At 37.2% G+C, this 25363-nt stretch overlaps 1 protein-coding gene across 1 annotated transcript; it reads left to right on the top strand.

Annotated features, from left to right (window-relative positions):
- Positions 1-721: 721 nt before the first annotated feature.
- On the top strand, positions 722-19669 carry LOC100952759 (cytochrome c oxidase subunit 5A, mitochondrial-like). The gene is made up of 2 exons (XM_003797505.2): positions 722-761; positions 19159-19669. The coding sequence occupies exons 1-2, from the start codon at positions 722-724 to the stop codon at positions 19620-19622; spliced, it is 504 nt and encodes a 167-aa protein (XP_003797553.1). The 3' UTR covers positions 19623-19669.
- The last annotated feature ends 5694 nt before the right edge of the window (positions 19670-25363 follow it).

Genomic DNA, 25363 nt, shown 5'->3' with positions numbered 1-25363 from the left:
TGGTCTTTTCTTTGAAAATGCAACATAGTTCTTACAATAGGAAAAATAATGGACTGGTGACCTGGATCTGCTAAATATCTCAATATGAGTTGGATAAGTCAGATATCTCTGCATCCTGCATCTGAATAGAATTATAAACTTATATAGATAATTCTTCGATTTCTATCTCTTTTTGGGAACAAAGTCTCTTTGCGACTTCCATCCACAAAAAACAACAACAACAAAATAGAATTGACAATAAACCCTATCTCATTCTAGCAATTAGTAATAATCATCTATATTTACCAGAGTGAATGGGGGACAGGAACAATTCAGTACAGCTCATTAAGAAATGCATTTTTTAATAATTGTCAACATGTTGTGGTTAGTAATTATTTTCCAAAATATTTGAATATACTAGTTTCAATCAATTGTATGCTGCTATTAATTATAGTGCTAACTCAACTCAAAAGAAATTTAACACTTCTAGTCATTTAAATTTGAGAAAAAATATAATGTGTATGCCTAAATATATGTGGAATAACAATGATGATAACTTCAAGGCTAAGAACATCGGGTCCATTATTGTTAGAGTTTTGAAACTCTTCCTCAGCTGTCCCAGAAATTGCTGGTAGCATGGAGCCTAAAGTGACTGCATGGAGAAGCCTTTATGTGGAAAAGGACTGGGTAGATAAGGCCGGGCTGAACAGAGTAACATTAATAATGTTTTAAAGATACCAAAATGTCGCTGGCAAATGTGGCAACACATACTACCATGAATTGTAAGTGTTGGTAAGTCAGGTACCACAGAGTTCAGAGAAACAAACCTTTGAAGCCAAGTCCTTGATGCTGCTTCACAGACTCTATAAAAATGACAGCAGACTAAAGTTAGATGTCTTGATTTGCTACCTAAATTTACTCTTTGGTGGTAGCCTTGCCTTGTTCTTTGTACTTAATTCCTTATAACCTGGCCAGTGATACTGAAACAGTACAATACTAAGTCATCATTGTAGATCAGGTAGCTTAGATTTAGGCCTAAGTAGGCTGGATGCTATTACAATAACCACCATTATAAGGAAAATCTCTTTAAATAAAACATCAAAGTTCCAGCCAAAGATTACTTATTTTAAATAACTTACATAAAGGAATTATAACATCTATCAAATGCTGAGTGTGTGGTAGACACAAAATATACAGTCTAACTTCCCCTTCAAGGAAGTACTTGCTGCCCATCTACAGGGAGTGTGATTGGTACACAGGCTCCAGCTGTTAGTTCCTTCAGGGTCTGCCTCAGGTGACGAAAGTCACCTCACCCAAAATAACACCCACAGAGTCCTATATATGATGTCTGAACCATTCTGGGCCTAGTCTGATACCTTTGATGGGCACTACTATCTTAAGATCTAGAAAGGTTGGATAAGGCTTTGTTGAGCCCGCATCACACTTCAACCTCTTCCTCTGCCCAATCCTGTTTTTCCTTCTCCCTCTCATAGCTTTTGTTCCTCAAATAGATATCTTGCACTCCAATCACTCAGTCTCAAAGTCTGTTTTTTGAGATCCCAACCTCCAGGAAAGGATCAAGTGGTATGTATTATAAATGCATGCAAATACATTTATGGGTGTGTGCAATGTAAATATCAAATTCTGCTGATAAAATTTATGCAGACTAAATTCCCTTTGACTACAAAAGAACTACAAACCATACAGGCTGTTTTTCAAACTTTTCAAACCCATCAAGAAAGTGAGGAAAATCCTTAGAGGCCAAAAATAAGGAAAAAGTGTAGATCCTGCTCCAGATAGAGTCTGATAGGAAACTCACTAGAAACTCCCTAAATACTTAGGAAAGAATACCTTATTCAGCAAAGGAATTTAGAACTGGCTAATGTGCTTTGTAAAGACACCAGAGATAGGTAGGATAGTGCGGTAGATTATTCACCAAGCATTCCAGTCCTTCTTCTAAAGTGGTCTTCTCTTTAGTAGACATATCCCTGTTCTACTGAATTCAGGATAGGTCGTGTGACCTGCTTGAGCTAGTGAAATGTAAAAGTTACGTGCGTTTTTTCTGGTGAGAAGACTTAAGAGAGTGTTTCATTCTGTAACCATTTTCTCTACCACTATAATGGGCACTATTCCACCATAGAGGATGCTCTGTGACTCTTAAAAAAGAAATTTAATTTTAGTCAGAATCAACTGTAAATATTATCTCATTTAATCCGCAAATCGACCCTATATGGAAGATAATTCTTTCAGTTTATGCTTCTGTTGGCAAAAACAGAAACCAAATCTGGTAATACAAGCAGAAAAAAAAATTGTTAGATATGTAGTGTCAGATTGCTCTTATAAATCCATGAGAAGAGTGAAGAAGCATGTGAAAAATGTACAGAAATAGCTAAGAAAGAAAGAGCTCACCCAGAATCAAACAAGAGAAGATGTCTTCTCAGGATCTCACTGCAGGCAGTCAATACTGAACACTGTCTGCATATGACTGGACTGTAGCCTCCGCCACAAACTGAAAATAAGTGCTAATATTCTCTGTATCTATACTGTATCTTAGTATATACCACCTGAAGAGTCTAATCTCCTGGTCTAAGCATCCAGATGGCGAAGTTTATGTCTTACGTTTATGCCAACATGTTGACACTAGGAATATATATCCCTCATTTCCGGCTTCCCAGTGAAAGGTGGGGGCCTGACTCACATTTCTCTTTGGATTATTCCAATAAAGGATATTTAGATACTAAGAAGACAAAAGTCATAGATCTGATATTATTTCCAGAACACACTTGAAAAAAATTGAAGCATGGAGAATTTAAGTGACCAATTCAAACTCATGCCTTAAGGACTTGGACCAATCTGAATGCTTTCACCTGCAAATAACCAAAATTTCCAACTTAAGAAATAAAATAAGACATCTGTTATCTCACACAAAACGTGTTCCAAGTGAAAGGAAGGCCCCAGGGTTGGTTGGATCAACTTTTCAATGATGTTAATGTTTCACATAATTTTTTAGCCCTCCTAACCACAGTCTCACCTTCACATTAATGCTAGTGCCCATTATGTTTATAAGGTGGCTACAGGAGCAATCAGGGCTACATACTTCTTTGTTCCTTCTGTCAGATACATTCTATTATCCCCTTATCACTTCTTTCTTGATGTTTCAAATCATGGCACATGTTCATTTCTAGAGATTGCTACATGCTGATTAGTGTAAGCTTAGCTTCCAAAAATAATTTCTGGCTAGGGGCAAAGTATTATTATGATTGACTAGTATATCATCTACCCTGAAGCTGAAGATGTGAGTCATATGAGTTTCATATAGAAGTGTAAGTGCATGATGAAAATTAGGATTCCCTTAAGAAGAAAGTAAGGGAAATGGATACTCTGGGCAAGCAAAAGCTATGTTCTGCCTATTTACAATACATATTTTTGAAAGCAACCACACTTACATGAAATATCCTCAACTATCCCTAAAAAGAGGCTACCTAAAAGTCTCACCTGGATAATGGACTCAACTCCAAGTTCATGATCTCTAGGTGATGCATCAGTGATTCAGAGCTAAATGGTATGACACCTATCCCAAACCTGCTGATATTTTATAATGAAGCAGAAACACAATTGAAATAAAATTATTTTTAGAAAACAATAATGTGTTGATTTTTTTCCATATAATATGTCATATCTAGCTGGTAAGAAATAAAGAAGATGCCATATGCTAGAAGTGAAGCGAGTTCCCTGGTCAGCCAAACTGGCTGTCTCTTGTTGTTATTCTCTGGGGAAATTTCCCTCATTAATTTTCTTCGAAAGTCAAATCTAGGATGATCACTTTCCAAATTTTTCCTCATAGGGATTACAGTGACTTAGCAGCCCATTTGTTAATGGTACAGACCAAGGGATTAATGTTATTGGATAAGTTTTTGTTTCTTTGGCAGTACAACATACCACACTGATAAATTCACTAGGCTTTCAGCCTACTTACTTATAACAGCTAGGAACCCCAGCCAGAGAGCCTGTCAAACCAAAGTCTTTGAGATTACCACTTTCCTTGTTAGAGCTTTCAAAATACCAAATTCAGCTTAACTATTATTGGACATTCATGAAGATAGCAAAAAGAGCTAACATATTTCAACATCTACAATTTTTTCTACTAAATTCTATTTAGGAGCATGATGAGCTCCAAAGTACAACATATGGCAGTTTAACAAAATGCTTTTTAATCACACAACACATCATATGCCAACTATTTAGCACTCATTAATTCATTACATGGTACTCATTGAACACATAGAGCCTAAATAAGCTATTTGTGCAGTAGTGTTGTGCAACAACAATATCACAAAGGTTTACAAAAATGCTTATTATTTTGTCACCCAAAGGTTTGCAAAGTTAGCTAGCACAGCATCAATTCATGCTGAAGACTGAGTTTAGGTGTGCTTCCCAGAGTGTATTAAGCTGGGTATTAAGCTGAACAGGTAGCAACTAGTGGGGACACAATCTTCTCAAGGCAATAACAATAGACAACTTTGAAAGTGCACTTCCATTTTCTCATATGACATCCACAAATGCTTCATTTATGGAAGAAAAAAAATAGCTATGCTTAAAGCAGAGGAGTAGATAAGTATAATCCTCTCCAGAGACACAGAATCAGTAGGAAACTTGATATGAGATAGGACAATTAAGTTCACAAACTTGTCATGATGTGTTTATGTTGGCTGCACTGTACAAAAAACTCAGTAATATTTCATAACCCTGGTATATCAATGCCTCACAGTGGTGTTCATATTGACATGTGGCAGTGTCTTGATGAGTTTAGGTCACTATTGGTGTTGAGTGGCTTTGTGTGTCATGCAATAGCTCTGATAGTCATTCCAGAAAAAGAGTTCCTAAGTTTCTTTGAAGGGTGGACTAGGCACTTTCATCAGTACATAATTTCCAAAAAGGAGTACTTCAAAGGTGATCATAGTAATATTCAGCAATGAAGTATGTAGCGCTTTTTCTAGGATCGGTTCATAAACTTAATTGTCCAGTCTCAGGTGTATATATACTATGTTCATGAACTGACTAAAGGGGCTATGAAGGCTAAGAAGTCTTACAATCTATCTGCCTTGTACAAATGGAAACGTGGGATAGCTGATGATATAGTTCCTGTCTGAGGCCTGTGAACCAAGAGCATCAATAGTGTAACTTTGGGTCTAAGGGCACAAAAGGACCAATGTCACCTAAAGCGATCAGGACCCCAGGGGGAATTAGATGATGCTCATCCACATTAGGGAGAACAATCTGCTTAACCCAGTCTATCAATTAAAATAATAATTTCATATGGAAACACTATCACAGTCATACCCAGAAATGTTGAACACATTATTGGTGTACATACTGATCCAGTCAAGTTAACACACAAAATTAGCCATCACATCATTCATCCACCATAAGACCATGGCAAGAACATGCATGTATAATGCTACAATAGATGACTGAATAATTAAGACCAGAAATTTAATTTTACACATCTGCTACATGTGAAGTATTGTTACAAGCACTGAGGCTATAGCAGTGCTCCAAGTAGACAAAAATCATTGCACTTATGGGTTTTAAATAGTAGTTTGGATAGCATGAGAACGATGAGGACAAGATCAAGTGTATTTACAAAATGTTACACAATGTTAAAAATGTCAATAATAGAATTGTAATGGTGAGTAGAAAGGTGTTCACTCTAAATTCCCTTCAATTTTTTCTGTATATCTGAAGATTTTTGGAGTGAAGTGTTAAGGAAAGTAAAGTAGGTTAAGGGGTTTACAAAGTGGTATGTGTTTCTGGTATTTTGGATAGGGTGGTCAGTATCCATGAGGAGCTTACGTTTGAGTAGCAATCTTACAGATATGAGGGATAAATCCAAATATAAATATGAAAGGAATTGTTTCCAGACAGATGAAAAAGCGAGGTAAAAAAGCTTTAAGATGAAACACCACTTGGTCTGTTTTAGGAAAATCAAAAAGGCCAGCATGACTCAGAAAACAGATAATGGATAACCTTAGAGTGTTAGGCAGCAATTTGATCATATAGGTCCTTTTAGCCATGATAAGGACTTCGGATTTTATTTTAAATAGTATGGGTAATATTACAATGTTTTCATATAAGTGGATGTAAAAATTTTAATTTTTAATGAATGCCTAAGTAAGACTCTTAAGTTAGATACATGGATGTGTATCTTTCCATAGGAAAATAAAACTGTAACAGTTTGGGTACTAACTTTTCCAAAAGGTAACACAATCCTAATACCTTATGAAATTCTAGGTTAACCTATAAACTGGCAAGGTTGTAAACTGACTTTATGCTTAATAGCTATGGGTTATTATTAGCCAAATAAATTGTGGCAAGGCTACATACAAGAAGATGAGAATGTCAGATGAGTGTCAGATGAGATTTATAAAACATGCTATCATATTAAGTAATTAGCATTTTGTGATTTTCCAAGTTTGAGATAAAGCTTTTTCTTTTTTTTTTTTTTTTTTGGTTGCAGCCGTCATTGTTGTTTGGCGGGTCCAGGCTGGGGATTCGAACCCGCCACCTTAGGTGTATGTGGCTGGCGCCTTAGCTGGTTGAGCTATAGGCGCCGAGCCCTAGATAAAGCTTTTTCTTACAAAAGACTTTGGAGGGGGCATCTTTATAACATATGAATTCTATTTTAAAAGAATTTCTCTTTCTGTTACAATGCAACAATCAAAGTACAAAGACCACTTAAGAGCCCATTATACTAGTTCTGATGAGATGCCAGGGCACTTGGATTAAAACAGTATCAGGCTAGGAGTCCAAGATGGCTGACGAGAGACATTGGTTGACAGATTGTCCAAGATGGATGGAAAGGCTTCAGAAAAAGAAGAGGGAGAAATGGGCACAGTTCAGATGTAGTTCTTGGAGAATGGTGCCAGAGTTTGGTGTAGACTTCATGAAAAGAAATTGTGATTCAGAACAGGAAGGAAAAAAATAGAAAAAAATTAATGCCAGTGAAGGGGATAAGTGGGAATTTCATTTCTCCTTCCCACAGACCAGTCATCAGCAGGCTGCTGAGTTGCTTGGGAGATTTCTGCCCTCACAAGGACTTGCAGTGGACCTAGAACTATACAGTAGTTTGGGAGTTTCCTGTCTGTCAGCACCCCGCAGAGACGTCCACTAGTGGGACAGATATGGTAGTCAGATACCATACCCCCAGGACTCAATTGAATTGCATGGGATTACAGAGGGGAGATTTGAAAGCTGGACATGGGAGGCAAAGGAGCTCATGTGGCCAGGACTGATGGTATAGTATAGTGTGGGTCTGAGTTGCAGCGAACTGTTGGAGAACAAATTGCCCCACAGGAAATCTGTGCTTTCAGGTTGGGAAAGATCCTGGAGCAGGGGAAGGAAGTTCCCAAACTCAAGGCACCATTGCTGCTGAGCTTGGTGAGTTTGGGTGCTCATTTGCAACCAGACACTGAGGGGAGATCCTCAGGGCAGGGGAACAGTGGGAGGGGTAAAACACTCTCAATAGGCAGTTGGTAAATTATAGATGGCCCCCTCCTCATAATCAGACTTTCTGATTAAGTGAGGTTGCTTCTAGTCCCTTTCCCAGTGGCTTTCCTTTATGGTCTGGAAGCTGACCTTTGATACCTGCCCAGACACTTCTAAGACCTACCTTTGTGAGCCAGAAGGCAGGCTCACAGACCTAACCCCACCCAGCCTCTCACTTCCACATTGCTCTGGTGGAAAGCAATTTCCTTGGAGCTACAGGGCCCTTCCCATTGCCTGGGGCATTCAAGTGCTCCTTCAGGGGGTTAGAGCTGATTACAGGCACCAAAGAATGTCTTAGCAATTGGCTTTCTGCTGCAAGTACCAAGTACTGAGAGAGACAACTCCAGGAGAATCTATTATAGCACCCATTGTCTGGATAAAACAGAGCACAGTCAACTCTTTCTCTCTAGCACCACCCACCATCTCAGAGATTAAGCTGGGGGTGCCAGTAGAATTTACAGTGCCAGGGGGAGGGGAAGACAGTAGAATAAAAGCAGCCCAATAGGGTACATTGCTTTTTAAGAAAGGAATAAAAGTTGCTGGGTACTCAAGCTGTGAGGGAGCTCCCTCTTCCTCTGGGCTGATCAGTCAGCAGCTCAGAGTCTGCATAGGGACACTGCCTCAGAGACCAGGTGCAACAGAGATCTGGGGACTGTCAATCTCATATTTCTGTAGCCATCACCATCCTGGTCATTCTGGTGCATGGTACCAGGTCTGCTCAGCATTGAGCATTGTAGGAGTAGCCTCCACATCACTCCCACCCAGGCTGGGGAAGGAACAGACAGATGTTCCTCCATGGTGTGTACTGTGACTGGGGACTGAGCATACTTTTTACCCTGCATGTGATATGACCAGATAAGGAGCCTTAGACACCACAGGCACCACTTGGGAAACCTTGGGAGACTGGCTTGGTGGGTCCCAGTTAGAGAGGTAGGTCTTTGGTCAACCAGCAGTTCTAGTCTCCTATGTAATTTCTGGCCTGCTGAGACAAACCCCTGCCTGCACAACTGATTATCAGTCATCTCCACTGGTGTAATTATTCTCCATCTGTGCAGCCCTATCTGTGTAATTGCCTGATCCAGCTCTGAAGCACTCACTGTGCCTGAGCATGAGGCTGTGTCCTATAGCCTACAAAACCACCCCTGGGACTCAAGAGTTATGCGGGGCCACAAGACTCCACCTGAGTCTCCACCACTGCCATTGAGCAAATGGGACATAAACAAGGTCCAGCACTTCACCTAGGAACCTCTAACCCTGAGCAGCCCTTAGTCCTGGACCTGATTTGAGAAAATGCTCATAGCACAGTCATCTGTGACCACTGTCTAAGTAGACTCACTCAGATGCTCCACTGGGTGACCTCACCAGAGTGATCTCCTACAACAGCTGTCATGGAGAAGGTCACACACAGCTATCAACTTCAACTTCATAAAATGAGCTGAGGAACATCCCTTTGCCTCAAATGAAGATCATCGAGCACTGGTCAGGGCTGGCAAATCACAGGGGAATTGGTCAAAACAAAGCAGCTTGCTGGATGGAGTGGTTAACATCTATAATTCTAGCATTCTGGGAGTTCAGAGCAGGTGGAGTGCTTGAGCTCAGGAGCTCAAGACTAGCCTGAGCAAGAGCAAGACCTTGTCTCTATTAAAAATAGGAAAAAAAAAAAAAAAAAACTATCCAGGTGTGGGGGATGAGTGCTTGTAGTCCCAGATACTCAGGAGGCTGAAGCAAGAGGATCACTAGACCCATGAGTTTGAGGTTGGCCATAGCACTCCTCTCAGGGTGACAGAGTTAAGATTCTGTCTCCAAAACAAAACAAATGAAGAAACGTCAACAAAAAAAAAACCAACAGAGCAGCTGTTTTACAGCCTCTCAGTGCTCTTGAGCCTCCCCTGATGGGTCAACATTCCAGAGTAGGTCACAAAATTTCCATCTAGAGTCCTTCCCTTCCCCTAACTAAACAGGCGAGATCACAGGAAAGGAGATAAGTGCCCTGAAATCCTATTAACTGAGAGAAGAGGAGCAAGATAAGAAGAAACCAGCAAAAAAAAAAAAAAAACCCTGGCAACATTAAAAAACAAAATAGTTTGGCGCCTGTAAGGAATCACAGTGGAGCTACAAGAAAATTGATGAAATCAGAGAAATGAATATAGAATACAGATGGCAAATAAAATAAAAAGAATTAAAGATAAAGTTGAAAAGAAACCAAAACAAATTTTTCTGGAAATTAATAAAAAAGTTGATAAGAGCTAGATAACATAAAAATATGATAAAATTTAAGTAAATGAAAGATTCATTTAGTAAATTTGAGTACACAGCAGAACGCTTCAACAACAGACTAAACCAAAGAGAAGACAGAATCTCAGAGCTTGAAAGCAAGTTTCCTAAGATAACCCAGTCATTCAAAGAACTTCAACTGGACTCTCAATCAGATGGACCTAAGAGACATACATAGAACATCTTACCAAAAAAATTAATGAATAGGCATTATATTCAGCAGCACATGGGACATTCTCCAATGGTGATCATATCACATCTTATTCCACAAAATAGGCCTGAACAAATTTTAAAAACATGATATCCTACCGTGCACCTCCTCAGACCACAGTGCAATAAAACTAGGAATCAATTACAAGAGAAACATGCAAATTTATACAAAGTCATAGAAATCAAACAGCATGCTGCTCAACAATTAAGTCAAAGTTTAAATCTAGGTGGAAATGAAAAATACTTGAACTGTATGACAAAGGGGACATAAACTGTCAAAATCTGTGGGACTCTGGGAAAGCATTCCTCATATAGCTTGCTGAATACCACATCTATGTCTGTCTCTTAGCTTAAATATCATCTACATGCTAATCACCCCAGAATAGTTCCCTACCTTGAACTTATGTATATCCATCCATTATGTATATATTTATATGTATTCTTACATATGTATCTTTATACATTCTGAATTTTATATATTTAGACATATATTTATATACTTCAAATTCTAACATCCCAACTGAAATGTCTAATAGTAATAATAATAACATATAATAGCAACTAGTGCTTGTGTGATGCTATTATAGACTAAATGTGTTTGCCCAAAATTTATTTGTTGAAATTCTATCTCCTAGATCAAAGTATTCAAATGGAGACAGAGGAGGTCACACTCTTGCTCTTTGCAGATGACATGATCTTATACTCGGAAAAATCCAGTGACTCAACTACAAAAATCTTAGAAGTAATCAAGAAATACAGTAATGTCTTGGAATACTAAATCAATGTCCACAAATCAGTAGCCATCATATATGCCACTAACGGTGAAGCTGAGAATCAAATCAAAGACAAAATACCCTTTACAGTAGCTCTGAAGAAAATGAAATACCGGGGAATATATCTAACAAAGGATATAAAGGATCTCTATAAAGAGAACTGTGAAACCCTGAGAAAAGAAATAGCATAAGATAATAACAAATGGGAGAGCATACCATGTTCATGGCTGGGAACAATTAATATTGTTAAAATGTCCATACTACTCAAAATTATCTACAGATTTAATGCAATCCCCATGCAAGCACTAATCTCATACTTTGAAGAACTTGAAAACATAGTATTTCACTTCATATGGAACCAGAAAAAAAAATCTGAATAGCTAATATAATTAAAAAAAAATAAAAACAAATCTGGAAGCATCACTTTATCACACTTCAAATAGTATTACAAGTCTATAGTGATCAAAACACCTTTGATAAACCAAACAAAAGCATACACTGGGGAAAACAACCCTATCTAATCATTGGTGCTGGGAGAACTTGTTAGCCCCATGTAGAAGACTGAAACTGGACTCATACCTCTCACTAATTACAAAAATTGACTCTGTCTGAATAAAAGATTTAAATTTAAGACACAAAGTGATAAAAAATCTAGAAAAAGTGTGGGAAAAAAACTTGATGATATAGGCCTGGGAAAAGATTTCATAAAGAAGACCCCCTTGGTGATGGTAGCAACAACAAAATTAAATGAATGGGACATAATCAATCTAAAAACTAAAGGTACAATAACTAAAGCATACAGACAACCTTCTGAATGGAAAAATATATTTGCATGCTATGAATCTTTTAAAAAGGCTGATAACTAGACTCTACAGAGAAGGCAAACTAATCAATAAGAAAAGAGCAAACAATCCCATATATAAGTGGGCAAGAAACATGAACCTTCTCCCCAAAAGACAGAAGAATGGCCAACAAACACATGAAAAAAAATTTCATTGTCTGTAATCCTTGAAGAAATGCAAACCAAAACCACTTTGAGATTGTGAGATTAGCCCACATTACAAAGTCCCAAATCTGCAAACATTGCCATGGCTGTGGAGAGAAGCAAACACTTTTGCACTGCTGGTGAAATCGCAAACTAAAACAACCTCTAAGGAAAGAAGTATGGAAAATTCTCAAAGAACTAAAAGTCAACCTTCCATTTGATCCCACACTCCCATACTAGGTATCTACCCAGAAAAACAAAAATCATTTTACCACAAGGACATCTGAACCCGAATGTTTATTACAGCTCAATTCACAAATGCCAAGATATGGAAGCAACAACCCAAGTGCCCATCAACCCCTGACTAGATTAACAAACTGTGGCATATGCATACCGTGGAGGTACTATTCATCCCTAAGAAAAGATGGAGACTATACATCTTTTGTGTTTTCCTGGATGGGATGAAACACATCCTTCTTAGTAAAGTATCTCAAGAATGAAAAAAAAAAAAAAAAGCATCCAATATACTCAATACTAATATGAAACCAATATGTAAACAACCACACACCTGTGCAAAAGAAAAAACACAAATGTAGTCTAGAGAGTAGGAGGAGAGAGGAAGGAGAAAGGGAGAAAGGATGGGGGAGGATGGAGGGTGATTGGTGGGATCTCATCTAATGTGCACAACGTGAGAATGTTCAGCACACCCCCTGGGTGAAGGGCTCAACTACAGGTTGAACGTTACCTTGGAAATGAAAAACAATGTAACCTAAATGTTTGTACCCTAATATTGATCTGAAATCTAAAAACAGAAAAGAAAAATGTTTACAAAGTTAATTGAATCAAGCTGTAAACATGGGAGGAACAACATATGTACTATAAAAAATGTATCAGTTAAATTTTCATGAAACAGTAGCATTTTTTTCTTTTTTAGCTTATTCACTTTTGTCTTTTTAGAATTTATTGTTGATATTGTTTTGATTGACAAATTTTAATTGTTTACAATTATAGGGCACAATGTTATGTTTTGATATTTATATACAACATGGCATGACTAAATCAAGCTACTTGTAACATAAAAAAAGAAAAGAAATTCTAACTCCTAATGGGATGGTATTAGGAAGTGGTGACTCTGGGATGTAATCAGGTCATGAGGAGTCCTCATCAATGAGAGTAGTACCTTTAAAAAAGATATAGGAGAGCTTGCTTTTTCTCTGCTCTCTACCAGATGTGGACCTGTTGAGAATTCAGCTGTATATAACCTGAACAAGGGCATACACCACAAACTGACCATGACAACACCTTGATCTTGGACTTTCAGCTTCCAGAACTCCAAGAAATAAATGTCTCTTGTTTATATGCCACCAACTATATGTTAATTTTTTACAGTGGCCCAAACTCAGATACCTGCTTGTTATTTCTCAGACTTTATTCTCAGCATGTTTTTTATACATTAACTCACTAAATCCTCTCAAAAATCCCATGATTTGTATTATTATCCCCATTTGAGATGAAGAAACAGGGAAACAGATTAAATCATTTGCTCAAGGTCACTCAGTTGCTGAGTGGTGGAGTGAGAATTTGAATTCAGGTGATTTGGCTCCTGAATTTATGCTCTCAAAAACATGTACTACCAATAAATACTAAGAGTCTTAAACTTATCATGTCACAAACCTAGCCCCTTTGCACCCCCTACTCCAAAACCAAACTTGTTCCTTCCGAGTTTTCTGTAAGTCAAAAAATGGTAACTCCAGTTGCTTAAGGAAAAAATATTGAAGTCATCATTAATTCTTTTCTACCTCACACAACCCCTATCTTGTTCATCAACAAATCCTGTTGGCTCCAACTTCAAAATATGTCCTGAGTCTAACACTTTCACCACCTCCACCACTACCATTCTGGTCCAAAGTCACATTATCTTATACCTGGAATACTATAATAGAGTCCTGCCTTTGCCTCTTGCTAGAATGTTTGCCTCTCTTGCTTCAAACTGGTTAGTTAAAGCTAGAGTCCTTATAATACTCTATAAGCTTCTACATGATCTTCTCTTCTATCTTTCTGACCTCGCCCTGTAGTACTCTCCTGTCCATTTATTATGGTCCAGCCTTACCAGCCTCCTAGCTAATCCTGGAGAGCACCAGGCCTGCTTCTGCTTCAGGATCTTGCAATTGCTGTTCCATTTGTCTAGAATGCTATTCTTTAGCTATCTGTCTGGCCCCTTCCTTCATTTCCTTCAAATCTTTATTAAAATATAACTTTTAGTGATTTTCCTTGTCCACCCAATATAAATTTAAACTCTAGCCAACCATTGAACATTCCCTTATATATGCTTTATTTTTTCTAAATTTTATTATGTGTCATGTTGATTGTCTATATACTCCTATTAGGATGTAAGTTCTATGAGAGTTGGGATTTCTCTTTGTTTCCTTTGCTCCTGTATTCTCACTGTCTGGAAGAGTGCATGACACATAGGACTCAATAAATATTTGTTGAAAGTACAAATGAATGGAACCAAATCAGTGATTTTTAAGAGTGAGAATTACAAGTAAGGTAGGTTCTCCCTCAGTTGAGAGGTATATGGCAGCCAACATATCTTTGTCTTACAGATCCTCTATCCTCAGATTTTTCTTTCATGTTACATATATAAATTACATTTTTACAAACCCTTACTAACTTAGGACAACTATGAGATGGATTGTTATCGCCAACAGGATAGAATTGACCTATAGAGCTGGCTGGTGTTAAGACAATTGTTGATATCCTACGGATTTGTAGAATTGGGCTTATGAGGACTTTCCCATCTAACATCCCAATAGATTCTAAATCAGAAAACCAGAGACCACTGTTACATGGCAATAAGTTGCTTGTACCTTGTTGTCATCTTTTAAAACTCACAGTTGACTGAGAGAAGCTCTTTTCTTTTGAAGTTTTCAACCTCTGAATTGTAAAATAAATTAACTGAAGGAAAAATCCTCATTAAACTTTAATTATTGACATTGAGTACTGATTAAAAAAAAAACCCTAAAAAATATTCATCCTTTTGATCCCTTAATTCTAAGAAGAGATTTCTAGCTGAAACCCTTGCTGGCACCTCAGCTGCACGTGTATGGGAATTTTAATTAAACTCCCTAAAAGACAGCGCCTCTGTGTAAAATATGACTAATTTCCGTACACATCTTCATAAGCCACTTGCTTAACAGTATTTATCTTAATGGGGACATTCAAATCATACATTTGTAACCAACATCAAGTGGAATTCAGTTGTACTTAAATAAACACAGAGCACCAACTTTAATTCTGAGCCAGTCTAAAAGAAAATCTGTCACAGCTTTAAGACTGGTGCCTCTGAGCATTTTATAGAAATTTCTTTATTAAGGCACTCTATTGCCTCATTTTTTTGAGCTGGCATATTGGTCTTACCTGGAGGATACATAACTGACCAGGAAATCGCTTCGTGATTATCAGACAGTGATTGCTGAAAAGCAATAAATGGGATTTTTTTTTTCCCTCAGCTCTATGGTTAGTAGCCTTAGACAGCTCAAGTACAACAGTCCCTTCTGATCCAGCTAGGGAAGAATGAAGGGAAATGCAGCCTGTGTTCTCAAGGAGATTCTGATTCTTCTATTACCTGCCATTAGGAAAAGTACATTTTATTAAATCCAGAGTTGTCCAGTAAATAGGGAAAGTAAGTGAGATTTAGAGATCCTTCTAAGGTGTGTGTAGAGCAGCTATTGATTTCAAAGTAAGTGAAGAGAACCAAGGGCAAGACAGCATTCTAGGAACTTTCGTCTCCATCTATGTGACCTTGAATAGACTGGATATTTTTTTTCAAGCAAATGAAGATTTGTTATATTCTAACTCACAGAAGGAAGAATGGTAAGCTGAAACTATGAAATAGGATGATAGAAAAATTGAAAATATACAAAATGATAATCACTGTTGATTGAATTTGCCTATTTGACAAGAATGATAATCATATAAGAACCTAAAAACAATTCACTGCCTACAAGAAATACACTTTTAAACAAAACAGCAAACAACAGAAATGCTGAACTAATTGAAGTGACATAAAAATATATGCCAGGCAAATGCTTAATGAAATCAAGCATGCATATCGATATTTATATTAATATTAGAATAAATTGAATTTGAAGTACAAAACCTCTATTTATATAAAGAAGTATATTTTAATATGATAAAAAGGATAATTCACCTAGTTTGAACTTATGAGAACTAAGCAGCATAGCCAAAAAAATACAAAACTTCGTGGAAACACAGAGAAACCAGGAAGGTAGATTTAATGTGAACTTCTATTCAAAACTGAAAATATTAAAAATGAAAAAATATTCAAACAATGACATTAATAAGCTTGATCTAACACGTATCTGATCACACGTGTGTGTGTGCTTATGCGCACACAGAGAGAAAGAGGAAGACAGACAGAGATGTGGAGAGAAAGAGAAAGAGAACTGTTTCTATGCACACAATGAATACTTGAAAAATTCTAGATCAGAGGTTAGAAAATCTGTTCTATAAAAATTCAGATATGTGATAAATATTTTATGCACTGTAGGTTATAGGGTCTCTGTCACAAATACTTAAGCACCACTATAGTACAAAAGCATCCAGAGTCTTTACCTAAATGAATGAGCACAGCTGTGTGCCAAAAAATGCTTACTTATAAAAACAAGCAGCCAGGTAAGTTAACTCTACAGGCCTTAATTTTCAACTGGACCTCTGTTTCAGATCATAAAACTTTTTCTTTCCTTATCGTTATTTTGTATTTCAATAGATGTAGGGGGTACAAGCAGAGTTTTGTTATGTGGATGAATTATATAGCAGTGTAGTCTGTGCTTTTATTGTACCCAGTACTTGAATAGCAAACAGTCTGTATGACCACATGTACCCACAGCTTAACCTCTACTTATAAGTGAGAACGAGAGGCATTTGTTTTTCCATTCCTGAGTTACTTCACATAGGATATTGGTCTCCAGATTCATCCAATTTGCTGCAAATGACATTATTTCGTTCTTTTTTATAGCTGAGTATTCTTGTTCCACTCTTAGAATGATGGACATGTAAGTTGATTCCATAACGTTGTGATTGTGAATTGTGCCACAATCAACATAAGTGCGGATACTTTTTGATATAATGGTTTCTTTTCCTTTGAGTAAATAGCCAGTAGGGATCTACTGCAGGATCAAATGGCAGATCTACTTTTAGTTCCTTGAGAAATTCCCATAATGATTCCCATAGAGGTTTTACTAATTTACTTTCCTATCAACAGTGTATAAATATTCCTGTTTTGTCACATACATGCCAACATCCATTAATTTTTAACTTTGTCATCAGGGCCATTCTGATTGGAGTGAATAATTTTTCATTATTTTTTTAAAATTATGTTTTATTGACCTCATTTATACACACACAGAGGCACACACATAACTAAAGTAGAAGTTAGAAATTAAAAGTTTTAAAAGTTGTAGAAGTTAGCAAACTTGCTCTCATATCATTCATTTATTTAAAAGGTCATACTGGAATTTATGAACTATTTAGAATTGAATAAGAAAATTATACACATAAAAATGTAGATCTCATCTTTTAGATGTGACATAAAAAGGATTAAAAAAGTTTTTGAGTTCTGGGTGTTGTGGCTCATGCCTGTAATCCCAGCACTCTGGGAGCCTGAGGCAGGTGCATTGCCTAAGCTCACAGGTTCAAGACCAGCCTGAGCCAGAGTGAGACCTGCCTCTAAAAATAGCTGGGCTTTGAAGCAGGCACCTGTAGTCCCAGCTACTTGGGAAGCTGAGACAAGAGAATTGCTTGAGCCCAAGAGTTAGAAGTTTCTGTGAGCTCTGACTCCATGGCACTCTACGGAGGGTGACAAAGTGAGACTCTGCCTTAAAAAAAAAAGTTTTTGAAAATATTAATAAACTTGTTAATGCCTCACTAAAACTTAAAACAAGAGTACAAACAAATTTCCAATGTCAGGAAAGTAAGAGCCTTAGCACTACAGGCCCTACTGACAGTAAAATGATATTAATTGAAAAAAGCAACTTTATTTCAATAAATCTGAAATCTTACGTTAAACATTCAAAAGAATTACACACAATGAGCAACAGGGTTTATCACTTCACACCAAATAGGACGGCTATAGAAAAAAAGAAAAAAAGACAGACAGTAACAAGTGTCAGTGAGAATGTGGAGAAATTGGAACTTCCCTTAACTACTGCTATAAATGTAAAATGATCCTTCTACTTAGGACGACATTCTGGAAATTCCTCTGCGGGTTAAAAATAGAGTTGCCATTTGACTCAGCAATTCCGCAATTCCACTCTTAGGCATATACTCAGGGGAGCTGAAAAGATATGTTTACACAAAAGCTTACACGTTCATGTTCATAGCAACACGAGTCACAATAGCCAAAATGTGTGAACAAGCCAGATACCCATCAGCCAATGAATAGATAAATAAAAGCATTTTATTCATATGATGGAATATTGTTTAGCCATAAAAAGAATGAAGTTCTAAGGAGAGATATCAGCAACATGGTATAATAAGAAGTTCTAGATCCGTTGTCCCACAGGAACACAAATTTAATGATAATACAAGGGACAAAATACCTTTACCAGAAGTCCAGAATCTGGTTAAGAAGTTTCAGTATCCTAGAAGAGCCCCAAACCCTATACCATTTGCACTGAAATGGCATCATTGTAACCACAAAGAAAATAGCTGTAGTAGATCCATAAAAAACAGAAAGTAATGAAAGAATATCCCCACAAAACAAGTGCAAAAGAAGCACAAGCAGACAGTAAGAGAGGAAATGTGGGGCACATGAACTACGAAACCCAGCAAACTAACTGCCGTCATGTTGAGGTCACAGACCTCCAAATCAAGGAAAAGAATAAGGGTCTTGCACGCTGAGACAGTGACAAAGTAGCAGACTACAATGACAGGAAATGACCTGGGAATATACAAGGAACAGAAATTCTTTTCTCCTTTCCTTCTTGGGACTCCAAGTTTACACTAGCATTATTAGGACAATTGTATTATGATAATTTAAACACTATATCAGTAAATATACGTCAAGTTGCAAACAACTAATATAAAGACTTTTGAAAGAAAAACATGCTTCATTACTTAAATTTTATCAAACATATTAACTTAAAGGATGTTCAAAGTAGCTAGAAATCAGTTAGTCAAAAAGTAGTGGTTCATTTCCACTAAGTAAAGCAGGTTAAGACATAGACATTGTCTGGGCGGCACCTGTGGCTCAGAAGGGTAGGGCGCTGGCCCCATATGCTGGAGGTGGTGGGTTCAAACCCAGCCCCGGCCAAAAAAAAAAAAAAGACATAGACATTGTCGGCGAGCTCTCTGCTTGCTTCTCTCCAGCTTCTTCCTGCTCACTACTGGGCACCGCTCTCTCCGGCGCTGTAGATACAGCCGCCGGGCCGGGCCCTCGAGGCCTCCGGCACCCAGCCCCAGTCCACGTTCCCACCGCCGCTATCCAGGCAATTCGCTGCTATTCCCATGGGTCACATGAGACAGATGAAGAGTTGCATGCTCTCTGGGTGACATACTTCAACAAGCCAGATATAGATGCCTGGGAATTGCGAAAAGGGATGAACACACCTGTTGGCTATGATCTGGTTCCAGAACCCCAAATCATTGATGCTGCTTTCCAGGCATGCAGAACATTCAATGATTTTACTAGTGCAGTTCGCATCCTAGCGGTTGTTAAGGACAAAGCAAGATCTCATTACAAAATCTACCCCTATGTCATTCGGGAACTTAGACCAACTTTAAATGAATTGGGAATTTCCACTCCAGAGGAACTGGGCCTTGACAAAGTGTGAACCCCATGGATGGACTTCCCAAGGACTTATTGATAATACTACTTGATTGTAAATAGTCACCAGGAAATACTGATGATAACATATTACCTTATTTAAATAACTTTTCCTTTATTTTTTTTTCACATTTTTTTATTTTTATTTTTTTTTAGTTTTTCTTTATTGAGTACCAAACCATAATGGTAACTTGGGCTTTAATAAAAGGGAAATGAGTTTGAACTGAAAATAATAATAATAATAAAAAGAATCAACTTTAGACAATATTAAAAATAAATTCTGAAAAACACATACTTTAAACATACTTACAATGGTATATTTGAATAGTAATGAATTACTTGGATATAATTAGTAACCCAGGAATGTTAATCTATATAAGTAAAAGCAAGACACATGTCAGAAGAGGGACCTTAGTCAGATGAGAGACTAGGAGGTCCCCAACTCTTGCCCCCAATATACATCAATTTTATAATTTTCTATGGATAAGGATGCATTTGTAATAATTTTGGAATCCAAAGAAGAAGTTAGAGCACCATAATGGAGCACAAAAAACAAGATAAAAAAGAATTTACAAGGGTCAGAAAAATGTTTCACCCTGTCTAAAGCATACATCCCCCAAATAGCACATGTGCTCACTGTGAAGTGGGTACTAAGCTATGGCTATGCATAGTTGCACAGAGTTGTGTAATGAACATAAGGTGGCAGGGGTTGAAGAATGAAAAATGTCTTCTTGTATATAATGTACACAATTCAGTGATGGGTACACTAAATACCCAGAACTCCCCACTGTACAATACATTCATGTAACAAAACTCAACTTGTATCCCCCTATTGATACACAAATAATTAAGGATAACAAAGATGTAGAGAAATTGAAACACTGTACCCTGTTGGTGGGCCCATAAAATAGTGTAGCCAGTATGGAAAATGGTACAGTGGTCTTTCAAATAAATTAAAAACAGAGTACTATATAATCCAGCTATCCCACTCAAGGGTATATATCCAAAAGAATTGAAATCAGGCCGGGCACGGTGGCTCACACCTGTAATCTCAGCACTTGGAAGACTGAGGCAGGTGTATTGCCTGAGCTCACAAGTTTGAGACCAACCTGAGCAAGAGCAAGATCCTGTCTCTAAAAAACAGCCGTGCACTGTGGCAGACACCTGTAGTCCCAGCTATGTGGGAGGCAGAGGCAAGAGTTTGATGTTGCTGTGAGCTAAGATGCCGTGGCACTCTACCAAGGGTGACCAAGTGAGACTTTGTCTCAAAAAAAAAAAAAAAAGAATTGAAATCAGAATCTTGAAGAAATATATTAACTCTCATGTTTATTGTAGCATTACTCACAATAGCCGAGATATTTATACAACCTAAATGTCCACTGGTATAGATAAATGGATAAGAAAAACATGGCGTATACATCCAGTGGAATATTATTTAATCTTATTCCAAAGGAAATCCTGTTATATTTCACAACATGGGTTTACCTGAGGGACATTATTATACTAAGTGAAATAAGGTAGTCGTAGAAAGACAAATACTACATATTTCCACTTTTATGACATGGCTAAATTAGTACAACTTATAGAAACAGATAGTAGAAAGGTGATTTCCAGGGAGGAGGAGTTGCCATTCAAAGGATATAAATTTTCAGTTATGCAAAGTGAGTAAGTTCTACAATCTGCTGTATAAGACTGTGCTTGTGGTTAACAATCCTATATTATGCACTTAAGTATTTGTTAATAAGATAGATCTCCTGTTAAGTGTTCTTACTGCAATGTGATAATTAAATTGAATTTAAACAAATGATGTCCCAATACCTGCTACAACATGGAGGATCCTTGAAAACATTATGCTAAGTGAAAGACGCCAGAAAGAAAAGGCCACACATTGTCTGATTCCATTTATGTGAAATATTTTAATAGGCAGACCCATGGAGACATAGAATAGATAAGTGGTTTCCAGGGGCTGGTGTGAGGAACTAAGCAGTGTGACTCCTAACAGGTATGGAGAGTCTTTTAGGGTGACGAAAATGTTCTCAGATTAGATAATGTTGACGATGGCTTTGAGTAGTCTAAAACCACAGAACCATACACTTTAAATAAGTTTCCTTGTTTTGTTTTGTTAGAGAAGAAATAGAACCCACAGATAGGTTTAGGTCATTAAATACACTTTTAAAGGGATTTTCTGTTTGAGAATGGAAGGAAGTAAGGGGTATCTCTAACTCTTTAAAATAACCCAAATATAGCAGAGAAATAAATAAGGGAATAAAGTTCAATATTGGAAAAATCTAGGAAATATTTCTTTTCTTTGTTTTTTGCATTTTTTGGCCCGAGATTGGGTTTGAACCCGTCACCTCCGGCAGGAAATATTTGAATCTATAAATGCAAAATAGGAGAAAAATCTGCCCCCCAAATAATGTATATATAAATACCCTAGATAGAAGAATCTGAGAAAGGATACTAGTGACTACACATCTCTGAAATCTCCAGGAGATTACACTTTTCTCAGATGATATGTAATGTGATATTTTATTCAAACAATACAGATAGGGTACTTGGACTGGCAGCAGGTATTTATATTGTCCTGGGTTGTCCCTAGAAGCACAGAAGACTGTATTTTTAAGAATGAATCTGTTGGTGCATGTGGGAGAGGTGACTGTAGTTAACACCAGCTTCACTTGGCCTACCTGTGACTGCCAACGCAGCTACGATGGGCAGGTCTTGTGTATGCTTCCTGTACGCTACCTCAAGTGCTCGCCAAAACGCTCTTCTTTCTTATTCAAGTCTTTATCTGAAGTTAAAAGTTATTATTCAGTTAGTGCACAGTGTAGGTCACAAATGTTGTGAAGTTAATTGTCCAAGGGAAAATGTTCCAACAATGATGGGAACAATTGAGAGATAATTGCCTGAACCTCAGTCTTTTAGAGGGACAACTGTGAGGCATATTCTACACAATTCTTTTCAAGGTCCCCAATGGGACTGAGTCCCGTTTCCCATTCTAACAACCAGCTCAATAATGTACCCCTAATTTACCCCCCTTCACTGTCTTACTTTCCCAGCTCCTACATTCAAGTAGCTAAGGATTATCTCTCAAACTTCTTGCACTCACTCCTGGGATGCAAAGAAGAAGACTAATACTTTGTATCATCAATATCTCTAGAGCGGCCAATGTCTTCACGAACCTGAGAGAAACTGAAGCTACAAAAGAAAAAAAAAAAAAAACACGTATACACATCAACACACATGCGCACATAGACAAAGCTGTAAATATTACAGAAAATTCTTTCTGTTTACAAACACTTCCTTTGCAATTTCCCCAGATAGCCTAGAAAAAGATGGCCCAGGAAAACTGTTTTTCATTCAAAGATGTGTTCACAAAAGGGAAGGCCAAAATCAGTAAAAAGGACACTGAGGGAAACAAGAATGGCACAGGAAAAAAATATCAAAAGATTGCTCACTGCTAAAGGGTGCCAGAGACAGGATTGTTAAATTTCATCAATTTCCATGTTCCATAATGATAGCCAAGGTTACTTGGACCAACTCTTCCTAGGAAAACAATTAAAAATTGCTGATGGACGAAACATTAATAGTAGCAATAACTGGTGCGGCAGGAAGGAACTATCCATCTCCATATAACAAGATAGATTCAAAACCTAGGGTCTGTTTATGAAAAGGAATTTAACAAATTACTCTCTCTAAATGGATCTGAGATCTGGGCATGATGGCTCATGCCTGTAATCATAGCATTCTGGGAGGCCGAGGTGGGTGGATTGCCTGAACTCCGGAGTTCAAGACCAACCTGAGCCTGAGCGAGACCTCATCTCTAAAAAAAAAAAAAAAAAAATAGCCAGGCACTGTGGCAGGCACCTGTAGTCCCAACTACTTACGTGGGAGGCTGAGGCAGGAGAATCACTTGAGCCCAGGAGTTTGAGGTTGCTCTGAGCTGTGATGCCATTCCACTCTACAGAGGGTGACAAAGTAAGACTGTGTCTCAAAAAAAAAAAAAATGGATCAGGGATCCCATAGGACTATATCTTTATGATAAAGGTGAAATAGAAGTAAACTTGTCCCCATATCCAAAATGAATAAATTCACTTAAATGATGTGGTCAAAGCAAGGAAGAAAACAGCAAAAATTTGTGTCCTTGAGAAGTCATGGCCACAGAATGGCCATCACACATATTGGTGAGCCAGTTCCACATGCTTGGATAGTATAAGAAGCCTCAACACCTGAATTCGTTTGCGGGTAGGTCCAGATTAGCAGCACCTGGCAGAAGAAGCCAACCTCATTCTAACCCTCAAAGAATGCACATAAATCTTTTCATATTTAGAATTTTACAATTTGTTTCATAAATGAGAATGGACTGTAATTTTAATATCTTTTTATATACTTTATTTGTATGGTGCTTGCATCAAAGTTCTACTAGCCTCTTGGAATAAGTTTAGTACACTTCTTTTTTCACTATCTTATAGAATTCTTCATATAGATTGGAGTGCTCTGTCCAGGGGGAAAATATGGACTTAGTGTTTTATCTGTAGGAATAAGCCCTCATTTCCTTTAATAGTTATAAGACTATTCATATTACATAATTCTTGTATGACTCTTATTACTAAGTGATATATTGATAAAAATATGTCCATTTGATCTGTGAAAAGTGTTCGTCATATTCTCTCATAAGCTTCTTAATCTATACTGTGTAGATTAAGACTTAACATATCTTCCCTGAGGTTTTCGTGCTTTATTTCTTTTTAAGAATCAAATTTTGGCTTTATTTTACTTTATTAATTTTAACTGCATCATTATCTATTTTAACTTTTTAGAAGTTGGTGTTTCTTTTCTAATTCTGAATTTAGATACATAGCCCATTAATTTTCAGGTTATTATTTTGTAATGGAAACATTTAAGTCTCCAAGTTCCTATTGAAATACCAATTTGGGTGCTACTCACAAGTTTAATCTGTAATATTTTCAATATCATAAGTATGTACTTTACAATTTCCAATATGGTAATCCGTGAGTTGCCAACAATTATTTATATTTATTGATTTTGTTGCCAAGTTCCAACTTCATTGTATTTTTATGCTTACTAATTCAATTGAAAATGTGTTACTAATTGTCTAAATCTTCTCTCAGAAATTTTATTCATATTAATTTTTCTATCAATGGTATCACCTTCAGAAATACTCTCATGGAAGCTGCTTTTCCACATTAATCTTGACTGGTTGCCCTTTACAGCTGATTCAGCTTTCTCACCCGAGGATCTCCCTTCAACATCCTTTCAGAAATTTCATTTCTCTTTCTCTCTCTTATGTTGTGTCTCCTATTTCTTGCAGCTCATGTCTTTGTCTTTCTTGGTTTACTTCTTCTTTTTGGTAGAGAAAAACTTCTAGTAGCTTCCTACAAAAAGGTTCAAAGACAGATAATTTCTTTGAGGTCTCATATGTCTGAAAATATCTGTTTTCTACTTATACATTTGGTTATTAGTTCACATGAGAATAGAAACATATGTCAGAAATCATTTTCCTTCAGAATTTTCAATGTGTCATTCCGTTGTCTTCTGGTTTATAATGATGCTGTTGAAAATTTTTAAGCCATCTAATTTCTGGACATTTGTACTTGACCTATTTTTATCCTTCTGTAAGCTTATAAAATTTTCTCTTTATTCTCACATTCTGAAATTTCACAGTGATATATGTTGACATGAGTCTATTTTCATCTATTTCACTGGGTGCTAACCTTATAATTTATA

The sequence above is a fragment of the Otolemur garnettii genome, unplaced genomic scaffold, assembly GCF_000181295.1.
Source record: "Otolemur garnettii isolate 467f Iridium unplaced genomic scaffold, OtoGar3 scaffold00117, whole genome shotgun sequence".
Classification (NCBI taxonomy): Eukaryota; Metazoa; Chordata; class Mammalia; order Primates; family Galagidae; genus Otolemur; species Otolemur garnettii.
Note: the sequence above shows the minus strand (reverse complement) of the source record. Positions and strands in the feature narration are given on the sequence as shown.